This window comes from Falco peregrinus, chromosome 6 (assembly GCF_023634155.1).
Source record: "Falco peregrinus isolate bFalPer1 chromosome 6, bFalPer1.pri, whole genome shotgun sequence".
Lineage (NCBI taxonomy): Eukaryota > Metazoa > Chordata > Aves > Falconiformes > Falconidae > Falco > Falco peregrinus.
Window position 1 is genome coordinate 75,639,088 of NC_073726.1, and position 14,820 is coordinate 75,653,907.

At 40.1% G+C, this 14,820-nt stretch overlaps 1 protein-coding gene across 1 annotated transcript; it reads right to left on the bottom strand.

The window, feature by feature from the left end:
* Positions 1-15: 15 nt before the first annotated feature.
* CMAS (cytidine monophosphate N-acetylneuraminic acid synthetase) lies at positions 16-14,109 on the bottom strand. The gene is made up of 8 exons (XM_055808332.1): positions 13,913-14,109; positions 11,000-11,142; positions 10,600-10,755; positions 7,865-7,998; positions 6,473-6,567; positions 5,565-5,736; positions 3,620-3,770; positions 16-2,907 (listed from the first exon to the last, which is right to left on the bottom strand). Exons 1-8 carry the CDS (start codon positions 14,071-14,073, stop codon positions 2,633-2,635), a joined length of 1,287 nt encoding a protein of 428 aa, XP_055664307.1. The 5' UTR covers positions 14,074-14,109; the 3' UTR covers positions 16-2,632.
* Between the last annotated feature and the right edge of the window lie 711 nt (positions 14,110-14,820).

Genomic DNA, 14,820 nt, shown 5'->3' on the forward strand with positions numbered 1-14,820 from the left:
CCCATAACCATCCTCTCCTCAAAAGACTAAAGAAAACTGTTTATTTCAAATTTCAGGTAATCAGCTATTTTTTCATAATAGCTTATTACAAATTATTACATAGTATAATTTTTCCAGTTTCAAAAAATTATGATAAGACAGCCCACATTATTGAATACTTTTTTTGGAATATACTAGGCAATTTAAAGTTAAAAAAAGAAAAAAGTGCTCAAATGGCCGGAAGAGATTATTCCAAGATTAGCCCACTGTAACAAAAATGACCACTGAAATCTAGTCTGAGCGAACCACACACCTCTAATGAAAGCCAATCATGGTGCCAGGATATGTACTGAAATAACAGGCATTAGCAAAAGATACTACCCTTTTGAAGCTTGCCCAAGACCTGGGATTTCTCCTTTAAGGTGACTATCAGAATTACCCTCACTGTCTCTGCCTCCATGACCCCTAAATCCTTCGTATGATTAAAAATCTTCTATAAAATCAAGAGGAGTAATTAAGACATCCCTCATGCTACTCTAATTGATAGTTAGGCTTTCCCTTGCAGTGCAGGCAATACAAATCTGAACATTTCAGGCAGCAGATTGTGCATCCCCCATATCCTCAAACAGGCTTTATTTTGTAAATGGTCTCTAGAGCTCTTTTATTCTTCATATATGCTGAATGTAAGATTATACCACATTTTTCTAAACAAGAATTTGTCAAAGTGAAAACAATTATATATCAGCTACCATTTCTTTCCGCTCATTACCAACATTTATACAAAAGTGTTTCTGCATTTACTTTTGATACATATAGAAATTTTGGGTAGAGACCCAATGTATATGCAGCACATTCGGCAAGCAGCTGAAACATAAGAAGAGTTCTTGATTCAAACAATATGCTACAAACAGTACTGCCAACTCATATTTCTATAATTGCACATATTTGCATTTTTGCCTTCCCCAAGATAAAAGGACTGGCTATCAAGTTCATCATGGTCACACTGTTTAAAGCTATCTGTTCACACGAAACTGTTCTTGAAATTGAAGTCAACAAGTTACGTGATGATGACAAGGCAAAGTAACACAGAACTTGGCCAATTCTAAGTGACGTTATCAAACCTGAATTGTTCATCCAGTCTGGACTTCTGAAGCTTTACCACACAGTTTATACAACTGAAGTAATACACCTACCTATATCAAAGTCCACAGTTCTGTCCAAAATGTGGCTTTCCTATTACCAAAGTCCATGGTATTTATTCAGCGCAGAAGTCTAAAACCTCACTGAAAAGAAATACTTAAATAATAACTTAAAGCAATTAGTACAGTAAACTATTCACCTGTTAACCTTGCTACTGTGGACAGGTGGTGAAAGAATTTCAGTTTAAAATTTTATGTTGCAAAAGGAAGTAAACACAAAGTTAATCACAGGGCAATGTATCAGGTGATATTATATTGGGAGTGTCTATTTGGCAGAGAAACAATATAAAATGACAAGTTATTATTATTCACCTTAGTAGTAATTGCCTGTGTACCATGGGTATTTTTTATTTTTTACCATAACCCAAGACAGAACTTGACTTGCTGATAAGTACTGGGACTGAAAACTGAGGCATATTTTTAGTCTCAGTTCTAAAAATTTTTACAGATACCAAGTTCTTTAAACAAGATGTGGTAAATTGTATTTGCCATAAATACAAACATACATATACACCACCTTTAAATTAACATGCTACAAATAGCCTGAACATTTGTTTTATATAAACCCACAATCATCAACACTTTGGGTTGTTGGGTTTTTTTAAACAGCAGTTACTTTTCCATACAATAAACATTAAAGATTTTTTTTTCTCTCTCATTAACAGTTGTAATAAAGCCTTCACAGAAAGAAACAGAGTTTCTGCAAAGGAAAGATCTCAAAGTTCATGCAAAATTTAACTTCAAATTTGGCAAAGCATTTGGGTTAATTTAATCACTTCAATAAAACCCAATACAAACAGATTCAAAGAGGCACAATTCCAACTATCTTTTAATTATTTATGAGCTAAAAATCGAACACATGCTTAAGTGCTTTTCTTAACTAATAGTAGTATTAATTGATTTTACAGTAACTGACCTATCTTTTTAAAATATAGGAAGAAGTTTGAGAGTTATTTTACACCTGACCTCTCCAGCATATGTAAAACTCTTCTATACTAGGAACAAATCCTGTACAAAGCAAGCACACAACTACATCATCATGTTGACATATGATAGAGGAAACGTAAACAAAACGAGCAAAACTGACAATTTTTTTTTTAAATGTGAATTACAAATCTGCATGTGATGCAAAATCATTGATCCCTGAAAATATTCAGATTGTGAAATAAAGGCACACCATTCCTGTAAGACAGCTGTAATGATTAGAAGTAGATTTACAGGACACCACCTTTTGCAGCATTCCTTCCATTGCACTTAAATGGCTTTTTAAATAATCATTAATATGGTTGTGATTATCAGCACACAATCATGAGTATCAAAGTGGGACCTTAAATTAGAGCAAAACATCTTTTTAGTTCTAATGCAATGTAAAAATTGAAAGATAAGCCATCTTTTGGGGTACAGACTTACTGAGGAGACAAAGGGAGGAAGAAAAGCAGGACTGACCAACTGTGCTACTTTTTTTTCATTAGTTCCTTATTTCCTCTCCTGCTGTTCTCATTTCCCCCTGTTTCCTTTCCTGCTGAACTCATTTCTTCCATTTGCTTTCTTGCAGAGTTCACTTTTTCTAACAACAGGAATATGTGTTCTGCAAACTCCCGGACAGCTCCACAGCCACCATTGCTTTTACAGATATAACCAGCAGCTTTCTGAGCAATTGCACAAGCATCAGCAGGCACACCACTCATGCCAGCTTTCTTCAGGCATTCCACATCAGAGTCTTCATTTCCTATCAAGAAAGATGACAGACAAGGCAAAACATCACAGAGGGGAAAGAGCGAGCAAGCTCAGTATTTTCCTTTGTACATATTAATGTACTTTTTAAAATTTGTATTCTTGCCATAATTTTCACCTCAGCAGCTCAACAGCACCTTGCACATGTGAGTCAGTTCTCAGAAAATGTTAGTGATACCTGTAAATGGTGATCACACTTCACACAATCTTCAGCCAAGAGAATGGTTCTTTTAAGAGTAGTAACATTATTTGAGCAACTGAATAAACATTTGCAGGACTATACACTTAATCTGTCACTGAAAGTTTTCTACAGAATCATAGGGCTTTCAGTTTTAATTCTATCCATTTCTTGTTTCCATTTCAGAATATAATCTATACAATTTCAATCTGAAAAGAACTAGAATAAGTTCAAAATTGTGAGCTGTAACTGTATGCTTGTGTAATATCAAAAGCTTTCCTAAATCTCACTATAAAAGCAGCTAAGACTTCCCTTATCAAAGCAGGCACTGATTCATCAATGCCTTTAATATTCAGATTGTACCCTAACAAGCCTTAAAATACGTACCTGCTTTTGGTAATTCTGTGCTGTGATTTGCATGTAAATGCCATTAAATTTAGTGTATTAACAAATGTAGCACTATGAAATTTATATTTGTGTACATTATACGAAATTTTATTAAAACAAAAAAAAAAAAAAAAGAATTTACCTAAGTAAGCAACTTCTTTCCAGCTCAAACCCATGTCTTTTTGCCAGTCCTCCAGGACCTGTAATTTATTTGTTGCACTAACTTTTGCTATACATCCCAGCTGCATGGCTGACAGCGTTTTTGAACAATCTCTTTCAGAGATGAGTCGAACCTATTAAAATAAAGTTAGAATAAGTTCTACATACAATGAAATAAGACATGCAAGTTAATCTGTTTAACAAAACAGTGTAAGTTTTGCTCATAGAAGCTCTCTCAGATATTGGAAAAACATTGAATAACTGATTTCTTCAATCAAAACTCAGAGCAGAAGTGCTCAGCATCCAAAACCACATTACAGTCTTGATTTCCAAAGTTTCACTTTGGGAAAGTGAAGCATCATTTCATAGGCTTCCCTGAGGTTCAAAACAAGAAATTTACATTAGTCTTTTTAAATGCAACATGTACCAAATAAAATACTGGACATCACAGTACAGCTGCATGCTGACTATCTAGTGCAATATAATCTAATTAAGACACAGTAGGGAATAAGAGAATTCCCAAGGAAGATTTCTGTAATATTTGCGGAAGTAGGATATTATGAAGTATTTTCCTTGACTCTACCTAACAACATCATTTTATTTAGAGTAGATTTCAGAGCATCAACAGAACACTAGAGATCGAAGTAGCACAGCACGTTAATCTCTGAAGTTCATTCAGAATTTGAAAATTCAGAAACAACGCACAACTAAGCTAACACCAGATTACTGCAGCAGTATTTTTTAAAATCTCAGACACAACACCTCCACATTTTCTGTCCAAGCTGCGGACAAGTTTACCTTCCCTAATTGCTTTTCAACACTAAAAAATACTTGGCACCAATATTAAGTACAGAACAGGAGGTGCACAAAGCAAGAGTATATCAGCATCATATAGCAGAAATACATGAAGTGCAGCACAAAGACCAGGAGATTTTTAATGAAAGATTCTAAGTCACAGCAAGTATGAAAATGAGCTCCCACTGGCAGCAAAACAATGATTACAAGCTTGCTGCCCCAAGGCAGCAACAGCTGCACTGAAGTATGTCATGAATGTTTTGTGTAACCTGTTTTACGTATATATATATATGAAAAAATTAATCCTACAATAGAGACTCCAAAAACATATCCGGAGAAGTCTACTTGGGGTATAGCTGCCTTTGTCTTATCCACGCCTATCTCTGTCAACAACAGAACTGAGTTAAGGTTGTTGAAGGCAGCCTAAATCTGTACTTAGTACTTATCCCCCAAAACACTCTTCTAGCTATATCAAAGGTAGCAGCATAGACAGAAAATAGCCAGGAGGCTAATTTTACATAAATGCAAGCAAAGGTTCAGATCACCTGAATTTAATAGCAATAATAATAATAATAACGATAATGCAAGTAGCCATGTTACAATCTGTGTTGTTTCAGTTTTTCATTTACACTGAATTCTTACAACTTCAAAGCATGGAAGATATGCTTAGAACAATTATGCAGACAAAAGTGTTTGGGATTTGATTTCCCCTCTTTGCAACAATCATGGGTGATCTAGGATGGACCAACTAATTTGCCTGGGTATTTCTTCCTCTTCTATAGCTAAGAGGTAACAACATATCCCTGCTTGGTAAAGCTGACTTCTAATTAATGAGTGTCTAGACTACACAGAACAATATAACTGGTGCTAGCAAAATAGCTACAGAATTTCTTTCCACATTTTTCCAAGACAAAAAGAGAAAGATGCCACAGCTACTGTAAACACTCAAAACAATTTTATTTTCCTCTAAGGGATCAGAGAACAACATTTGTCCCTACCCTGAACCAATGTATTACGCTGCTTGATCATTAGTACTCTTAAGCAACTTCAACTTACATGCTGCAGGGTTTTAGAATCTTTGAATGTTCAGGCTACATCAAACATAAAGCTTCACACTTCATAACAACACTTACCTGGATTCCTCTTTTCTTTAATAGATCAATACCAACAATATCTCTATAATCGTAGGAGACCATTTCCTTTCGATCTTCTGTCACATAAATGCGACCATTTGTCAGGCATCCATCGATACTGCAAACCAACAGCTTCACCTCTTTTAATGGCTCTTTGCCAAAATATCCAAAGCTAGATAAAGAAGTTATCTTTTTAGGTTCAAAGTCTTCACACACTCCAAAACCAAGTATTTTAACTATAACTGTGATCTTCAGACAGAAGAATCAGCTTTGAAATATTTTTTCTAATGTCTTTTCTCATCATCATCACCCTCCAACTATATTCTCCCTCTTCAAAGAAAAAAAAAAACAGATCAACCTGAAAGACAGCTACGTTGTCCATTTAAAAATTAGGATGAGATTTGCTTCCTAAGAGGTTATGCTCTGTAGCATTGACCTAGGGCAAAACCAAAACAAAGTGAAAGACAAAAAAGGCACAGAAAACATACTACATTCCCATCCATTATTTCCTTAGAGAGGGGCAGAGTAGCTGCAAAGAAAAGGCAGCTGGCAAGATGTAATCAGCTCATGCCTTCTATGTGAACACTCTTAGTGAAGTACATCAGTAAATATGGTCCAGACCTGGAAGCTTAGGACAAGTCAGCTGGAAAAGCCAGAGATGATGCTAACACACTGCTAGGGTATGGTGGGGCATAGACTTTTCCCCAAGCTGAACTATAAAAAAACCAAAAACAAACACTACATACACACCCCCAAAATAAACCATATAGCACATTCAGATGATTTCAGATAGGAAAAAATGAATTACCTTTTATCTTGATTACTTACATGACATACATTATGAATTCACATTCACTCTGAAACAATGAGCAACACCAAAGAAATAAAATAATGAAAAGTGCTTTTACCTCAGTACTCTCTGCTCTGCGATAGGCCAATCAATGTCTATATCAATATCCACACTGTGCTCCGCACGCATTTCATAGTAGGCCATTTTACCACCCTAAGTAAAATAGAACTCATTAAAATTTTCTGCTTGGGTTAATACATATACAAAACTGTACAATTTAGGACCACGTAGTGAAAGCTGAGTATCTGGTTACACAGTGGTCACAATAGCTTATATAGAAGTGTGAACCATCAATAATGATGATTTTGCCAGTGACACAGAACCAAGCATTTAAAGGAACTTTTTATAAGTAGCGGTTAATAAGTATTTTCATTATACAACTAGATCAAGTGTGCAAGAAAGATTTTACACATTATAGTCATTACATTACACTAGGTCTCAATACAGTTCAATAGTAATACTTTTAAGTATTACTTAAGTATTTCCTTAGTATTGAGTATGATTAATTTTTTTTGTTTACTATCTACACAAAGACTTAACTGCAATTGGAGAAATATCCACCACAACCCCATGTAATTTTAAAAAAATTAAAAGCGCTGATCCTCAGAGAGCTATTAGCCCAACCTTCATAAAATGTAGAATTCCACACAACCGTACTATCCAGATCCATTCTTGCAAGTCCACACAGAACCTGTTGGCACTGCATGGGTCTGTGCAAACTACAGAGACCTAAAACTAGTATCTCAGCATTAGTGAGATATTTGGAAAAGAGAAAAGAACCTGGTATTCTTAATGTACCTAGTAAGGTATTCCTGTTAGAAATATGGAAATATCTACATTGGGCTTTTTTTCAGTTCTGCTAACAAATACTGGAAACAATATGTAAGATGCAGAACGTGTTTTGCATGAGAAAACTAAGAGACTATGCTTGTAGACAAAATGAAAGCTCAAGTAAATACATTTGTTCTGCATTATTACATTGGGATATAAACATCAGGAAGGGAAAAAGACTGTTTAAGTTACAGTATAAAAATTGGCATGAGACTAAATTGGCCAAGAACACAAGTTTATACATTATATGAGAAGCCTATGACACTGCATGAAGGTCAGTTTCACACCCTTAGTAACACTAAAATGAATTCACTTACATCCTGCTGAACTGATGTGAAACTCAGTATTGTATTGTTTTAGGCTTAAGCCTACATATTGCTCAAAATTATTTGCATAAATTAATTGCAAATTCACTGTGGAGGATGCTATTACCAGAACTGCCCTAGCTACAACTAGCCCTGTTAGGTTACAAATAATAAGCAAACTGTCCTGAGGTCAAAGTGCTGTTACTTCATACTGACTACATCCGAAATAGAACTATATTACTGAATTCAGAACCCTCTATAACAAAAGTAAAAGACATATTATTCTAAAGAGCATGAAGAACATAAGTACTAACCTGCAAGTAGCCTTTCTCAATCAAATGTCTCTTGGCAAAATAAAACGAGCCATTTTCATACAGCTCCCCAGGCCAATCTTGCCTCCGGTACCGTTTTGCTGGATTCAGGTTTTGAGGCTCTGTCATTTTGTTTTCTGTTAACAGAGAAAAATTACAAAATAAGTTTTCCAGAATCCCTGTTTGAGTGACTTAACTTTCTTTAAACAGCTGTCTGTTGAAAAATTACAGACACAATGCAAGTCAACTTCTTTCGTTATTGTCTCTCATTGCTTAGCTTTACAAAGAATCACTGAATTGCTTCTCATTCTTAAAACTGTGGATAACAAACTGGAGAACTGCCTGCATTTCTAGCAGAGGAAAAGGAAATTTTTTATTCCAACTTTAAAAAAAAAACAACCACACACAACCCCCCCAAAAAACAGAGGTCATCTGCTCCAAAACTGGCTACTAAAAGGAGTAGGGGGGACACTCTCCTAAATTGTCCTTGCCAATGCAAAAGAAACACTACACACTTCCCGTACTCCATCTCCTAGTACACAATAGGAAGAGGTTTAACTCCCAGTGAGGGCGAATGCAAAAACTGCATTCAGCTACCTATGTCTAAAACCAGGAATGCCCCAAATGAACTCAAGAGAGCTAAGAGGACCAATCTGAAATCTGGAAGGTGAAAAAAACCAGCATATAAGAGGAAATTTTGCCTGTGAAAACATCTTGGCACTTTCCCAAAATACTTCCTATTTAAGGATACACATTCAACTACTTACAAAAAGTTAACATAATCAGTGTTCACAAATAAACAAACAAGTGTCTTTGAATAAATATGATCCCAGAAGATCCCATATTGCTATCAATGCCAGTAGCAAATGCAGCAGAAACTGATCCAGGGACCAGAGACTTCTGTCCTTATGCCACCTAAATTCACATGCACAAAGCAGCTAAAATTCACCAAGTCTCACAATCTAGTAACCATGAAAAAGTTAGAGGGCATTCTTAAACAACCAAAACATCCTGATGCTTTACTATATACACACATCTTGTATTTCATAAATACACTAGAGCTTTCTGCTCAATGAAGTAAACATTTCCAGTCAGAGAGACACCTTTCGCTTTCAGAGTGCACCAATATTAAACCTTAACACAGAAGGAAAACAGAAATATACATGAAAAGATACAAAATTCTTTTAATGTAGCCAGCACTTTAAAGCCGTCTGGGGGGGGGAAGGGGAGAAAAAGAAAAAGGAGTACAATATTAAACTGTATAATGCTCCTGCAAATCACTGTCACCTGAAACACAGCACTCCTGAAAGGCCATTTCCTTATTTCCTTTTACCCTTAAGCTGCTAACGTTTGCACAATGTGATCCTTGTTCTTCTCACATATACTCCTTGCAATTGAACGATTCTTTATCTCTTCCACATTAAAATATTTTAGATGTCATTTTATACTAAAGAATTATCTGCTCTTTTAGGTGGGCCTTGAGGCTTTTTTTATTTTAATAATCACCCTATAGAGACTAGGTGGTACACAATCACTTCAGAAAGCCATGTGGTCCATCAAAATGAGATCTAGTTTTTCACAGATGTCCATTCTAGCATCTCAAGATGCAAAGTGGACCTTCACTTGGTTACCTAAAGCGCAACCCACAGAATCCTAAACTGCCATCCACGATTTTGACACTTCCCTTCTACTTTACGAAGAAACTGTCATGTTATTTTTCCTCTTATGAGAAGCAATGAGAACGTGGAAGTTAGCATCTTATTCTAAACACTGGCCAAACTTTTATTGCAACTTATCTCTAAAAAATCTACAAAGTTTCATTTATTTTGCATGCTCCTTTACAGCATGATGCTTTGTAAACTCCTGAAAAATTTTTCACCAGAAACAATTCATATCTCAACAGAATAATTTTAATGTCTGAGTAGCACACACATTTTTAAAAAATAAAAATAGCAATGTGACAGTATCTGAGCTAACCATTTTTAGAAAAAGCAGCAAACATTTCTGCTTTTATCACAAAGATATCAACAAAGATAACTGCGTAAAAGCTCTTTGTACAAGGGCAAAAGGTACTTCTATAGCTACAACAAGGTACAATCTTTATTTGTAAGTAGAGTTCAGTCTTCAGTCATCTTGGCAACTGTAGCCAAGAGGCATATTTTCTCTAGGAAAAAATAGTCATGTTCTTCTGTATGAGCTAATTAACATGAGTTCAGTCCTCATGACTCAAAGGCAGTTTGCAATTTGACATAAGTCAGCAGCCAAATTAGCAGGTTTGAAACAAACCTTAAGTCTCCAGGCTAACAGGTTGCCATCCAACCTTCATTAAGACTTTACCTCACACTATTTGTCATTCGTTAGGTACTGCATAGTAAGAACAAACACTTTTCTAGTTAAAACAGGACCTCAGTGTCATGTGTATATACACATGAACACCCATCAAGCAGAAGTTAACACGTAAATTTTTGGGAGTCATATTTGGAGCCTACACAACGTAATAACATTTTAATTTTCAATACCCTATCATTTCTACAAAACAATTACAGAAAGACTGAGAAATGATCAGTAATGCCAAAACAGCACTACTTGAAAGGAATTTCTAAGCCTTCTCAGATCCCTCCAAGAACTCAGTCCCTGCCTCTGATATCACTTCCTAATGTAACTACCGTGTGTATGAAAATAAATCACTGGAAAAAAACTTTTAAGTATAACTGTAACCAGAAACAGCTAAATATTACCTCCTTTTTTTACCTCGCTCCATCTAAATTGATGCCGTCTCACAACAGAGAAGACAGAATCAAACCCCTCCTTCTGGATCAGCTCTGCCACTTTTACAAGATCACTGGGATGTAAACAGGGAGACGTTGCTTGAATATTTCCTACAATATCAACCTCTAAAGAAAAACAAAGAGTTATGAAACAATGAGTATTTTTAATACACACAACTGCAAAGTGTGGTGTGAATGCAGGCCACAAAAAAAAGGGAGGGGGGATCGGGATCTTTCTAGCTTTTATTTACAAAAGGCTTTGCTTCTTTTTCTAGATAATAAGTGGCTTTACTTATTCTTCTAAATAGTATGTGCATTATCCCTCTGGGGCTACAACATAAAAGCTCAGCATATTTCATTACTGATTTACCATGATGATGACTAAGAAACTCGGTGATAGCTTCTAGAGAAGTTGAGGAGTCCTGAGAAACTTCGGGGCTTCTGCGATGAACTTGAGCACCAAACTGCTTTGCAACCTTCTCAATTTCATCATGATCTGTAGAAACCCATACACTGTTGGCAGACAGTGACAAAAATTAATATAAAGAATAAATCCCAGCATTGTTGACTTGCCTGCCGTAACCTAACCTGAACAACACCATGGCTTATGTAGGTACTACACCTTGATAGGAACTAGCTCTTATATTTGCATTAGTAAAACTATCCCTGTCAGTCCAACAAGCAGCCTTTAACAATAGGGATAAAACACACACATTCGCTAGGCTGTAAAATCTCAAGCTTGGGTTGTATTTCAGTTTAATACTGTGGGGTGCTTGATCTACCTTCCATATAGGAAGCTTAAGCAACATAAAATTCAGAAGTGTTACCAGAAAAATCCAGTGTCAGCACACCACAATTTGTTAGGCATGGGCTAACAGATCAATGAATTATGAATGGGTTGAATGAGGCATTCATCACTTAAGAGTTCAGAAACAAGGCTGACAACAGGTAGCCCTGCCACGCAGAAGATTAGCTTATCCTGCAAGTGTTTTAAAATGTATTAGGCTCCAAACAATTCCAGACAAAGAGCTGTTTGAGTTACAATCACATATGTTTTGGCACAGAAAAACCTTCAATACTGGTAAAGCAAGATTGCTCAGGGATAATAAACGTTTACAAAAGGAAGAGCTGAGTCTGAGTACTCATGTGAGGATAAACACTGGCTGAGCACTGTGAGGCCACTCCCTACATCATTGTGACAAAAAAGCATGAGATATAAAAACAAGAACTATGAAAAACAACCCTTCTCTCAGCCACGCTGGCATTCTCAGTGTGCTACACATAGCAAATGGTGCTTTAGTTAAGTTTTTTCACCCAAGACATCATGGGATCATCAGAATAAAAATATGTATGACAGTGACAGCAACATCAAGTCACACCCATGTGAACAAATGCAAAAGAGGTATTTTCCATAAACTGCTTCAGGCTGGTTACCTTAGGTGTACACTCCCCACTCAACTAACAGAGCTTTCTTATGTAACATGAACCCTGTCGGCACAGCCGTTTCAAAGGTGACAAGAAAAACCTAGCACACTTCCATCTAATGCACCTGTTATGCCTCAAAATTAGGCTGCATAACCCTAACTGGCTTCCTGTTGCGTAAATTCAGATGCCAAATAGAAAATGAGGAGGTTGCTCAAACCACCATATCCACCACAGGTCATTAAGCAATATGGATTCACATGCATTAAGTAATTATCAGTAATCTAGGTCAGAAATGGTTTTGACTGCTTCTTTATTAAAAATAAAACCAAGTCAGCAATGCTTCCTCTATTTTTCAGAAACAGTAAAAAAGATTTTCCAGACAGATAATGGTACAGCAGCTATGAGATACAGAAGGCTCACGCTTACTTCCAGCCCTGAATGTAGTTAGGCGACATTTCCACTTGACTATATCAAGCCCCTGCTCAGAACATAATGGAGTAGGTTAGCACTGGGAACCTGCACCTCAGTATGCTACATACTAAGGGCACAGTAACCACACACTGGTTGTAATTAAGTTGATCAATATGTACGTAGAAAATTCTCCGTTCTGCTCTGGCAGAAAAAAGAAATTTGTAACGTACATATTCTCAACACTAACAACATACTTGTTTTTATCTAGCTCTAATTATTGCTACCAAAGCTTTGTGCACTTTCCCATAAACTGAGCTTCTGTTCTGTGTTGCATGGGCACACAGTTATTTCCTTCCGTTCAACATTTGTGAGATTGCCTCTGACACGCTGTGTTCAGCTGTGGCCTCCCTGATACAAGAAAGAAAAACTGGAGAAAGCCCATCAGAGAACCAGCATGCTGACTGGGGCCTGGGAGCACATGCACGCCAGGAAACACTGGAAGAGCCATCTCGATTCAGTCTTATGAAGAGAAGGCGATGGAGTGACTTCGTTGCTGTCTTCAAGTACCTGGTGGGCAGGTAGAAAGATGAAAAACTTTTCCTGGGCGAGTCCAGTAACAGGACAGAGACACATGCCGCAAGAACAGAAGTACCAATTAGATAAAAACCAATTTTTCAACCATGAAGGGTATCAATCCCTGGAACAAGTGCCCAGAAAGGCCGTGGGGTCTCCATCCTTGGTCTCATGCATGCGGTCCCAAGCAACCCTAGCCAGCCCAGCTTTGCACAGCGGCTGGGACCCGATGACCACCAACCCAAGTCATCCCGTGGTTCTGTGATTCCCAGGCCCAGCACTTTCATTTAACGCAGCTATCTTAATAAAGTAAAAATGGCAATGCTTACTGGCAAACATTGTCAACTAGTGGCTCCGCACCACGAATCTGCACGACTTTAGTGTCAAATGACTCTGTTGTAAGACTTTGATTCCTTCAGGCCTTCGCAGCCCTCCCTCACCAGGAAGGCCCGGCAGGACTGGTGGCAGGGTGCGGTTTGCTCGGCAAGCCCCGCCGGGCCCTTCGCCTGGTGCCGCGCTGCCGGCACCCCTCGCCTTCGGTGAGGGCCTCCCGCCACACACCGCCTCCCCCAGCAACCCAGCGGGGCCGTTCCAGCGAGGCCAACGCGGCCCTGCGGGGGCCCAGCCGCTCCCAGCTCGGCCGCGGCTCCGGCCCCAAGCCTCGCAGCCTGCCAGGGAGAAGCCAGCTGGGAGGGCAGGGCTGCCCCGGCAGCCTGCAGCGGGCAGGAGCCGCTCCCCACAGCCCTCCCCGCTCCGCGGCCGCTCGGCACGCCCGCCCCGGGGCTGGGGACCGGGTCCCCCGCTCTGCCCGTCCCGGCGCGCAGCCCCCGCACCCGGGGCGGGAGGGGAGAGGGGGCAGGCGGCGCATGCGCACCTGTGGAAGACGCCGGCGTCGATGGCGGCGCGCAGCACCCAGCCGATGAGCGGCACCCCCGCCAGCAGCTTGATGTTCTTCAGCGGGATCCCCTTGCTGCCGCCGCGCGCCAGCACCAGCGCGGCCAGGTGGGCGCGCGAGCCCCCCGCGCCCGCCTCCATGCCGCTCCCCTGCCGCCCCCCCGCCGCCCGGCCGCGCGCCCGCCCCCGCGCCGAACGTGCATGCTGGGAAGCGTAGTCCTCCTGCTCCCCCTGCTGCCCCTCCTCCCCCCGGGCGGGGCGCCGGCTCTGCCGCTCCTACCTACTGGAAGGGCTGGGGCGGGAGTGTCGCGGGTGGAGGTCGTTGGTGGAGGGCAGCGGTCTGGCACCCGGGGGGCACCTCAGTTCTGGGGAGGTGGGGGTGAGGCGCCCTGCCTCCCGCCTCTGACGAGCGGGCGCCTTTTTGGCACGGGTACCAGCTAAGCCCTGTCCTGGGCGGGCGCGCCCTGTCTTCGGAGGTGACGCTCTCAAGGCGGCGTGCAGGGTCCCTGACGCCCTGCGCCGGGAATGTGGTCGGGTATCTCCTTCATACTTTATGCACGTAAAAATAGGCTCGTCAGAGGTGCCGCTGCGTTTCCTGTCGGCACATACGGCGTGGCTTTAAGTTGGTCAGCACTGGTACGAGGCGCTGAGCAGGCACTGCAGCCTGTATCGGGAGAGCTGCACAAGCGCCAGGCGACGGCATTCGGTAGTATTTTTAGTCGACCACCAGCATAAATCCTCAGAACTTCAGGGGAGTCTCCTGCCTCCCGCCGTTCCCGCCTGAGGAATCCCGCCAGAGGGCAGAGCAGCCCCACCGCAGCAGCTCTGCCGGGGAGGGAAGCCTTCCCTCAGCTTCCCGGCTGTTCTCCGCCTCCTGTAAACTGTATT

What these genes read in the sequence shown, in the direction of transcription:
- CMAS (XM_055808332.1), bottom strand. Translation starts at nt 14,073, where the DNA reads ATGGAGGCGGGCGCGGGGGGCTCGCGCGCCCACCTGGCCGCGCTGGTG. An exon ending in GCAGAGCAGAGAGTACTGAG is followed by an intron (nt 5,737 to 6,472) that starts GTAAAAGCACTT and finishes TTCTTTATCTAG; the next exon opens with CTTTGGATATTTTGGCAAAG. An exon ending in TAAAGAAAAGAGGAATCCAG is followed by an intron (nt 3,771 to 5,564) that starts GTAAGTGTTGTT and finishes TTATTTTAATAG; the next exon opens with GTTCGACTCATCTCTGAAAG.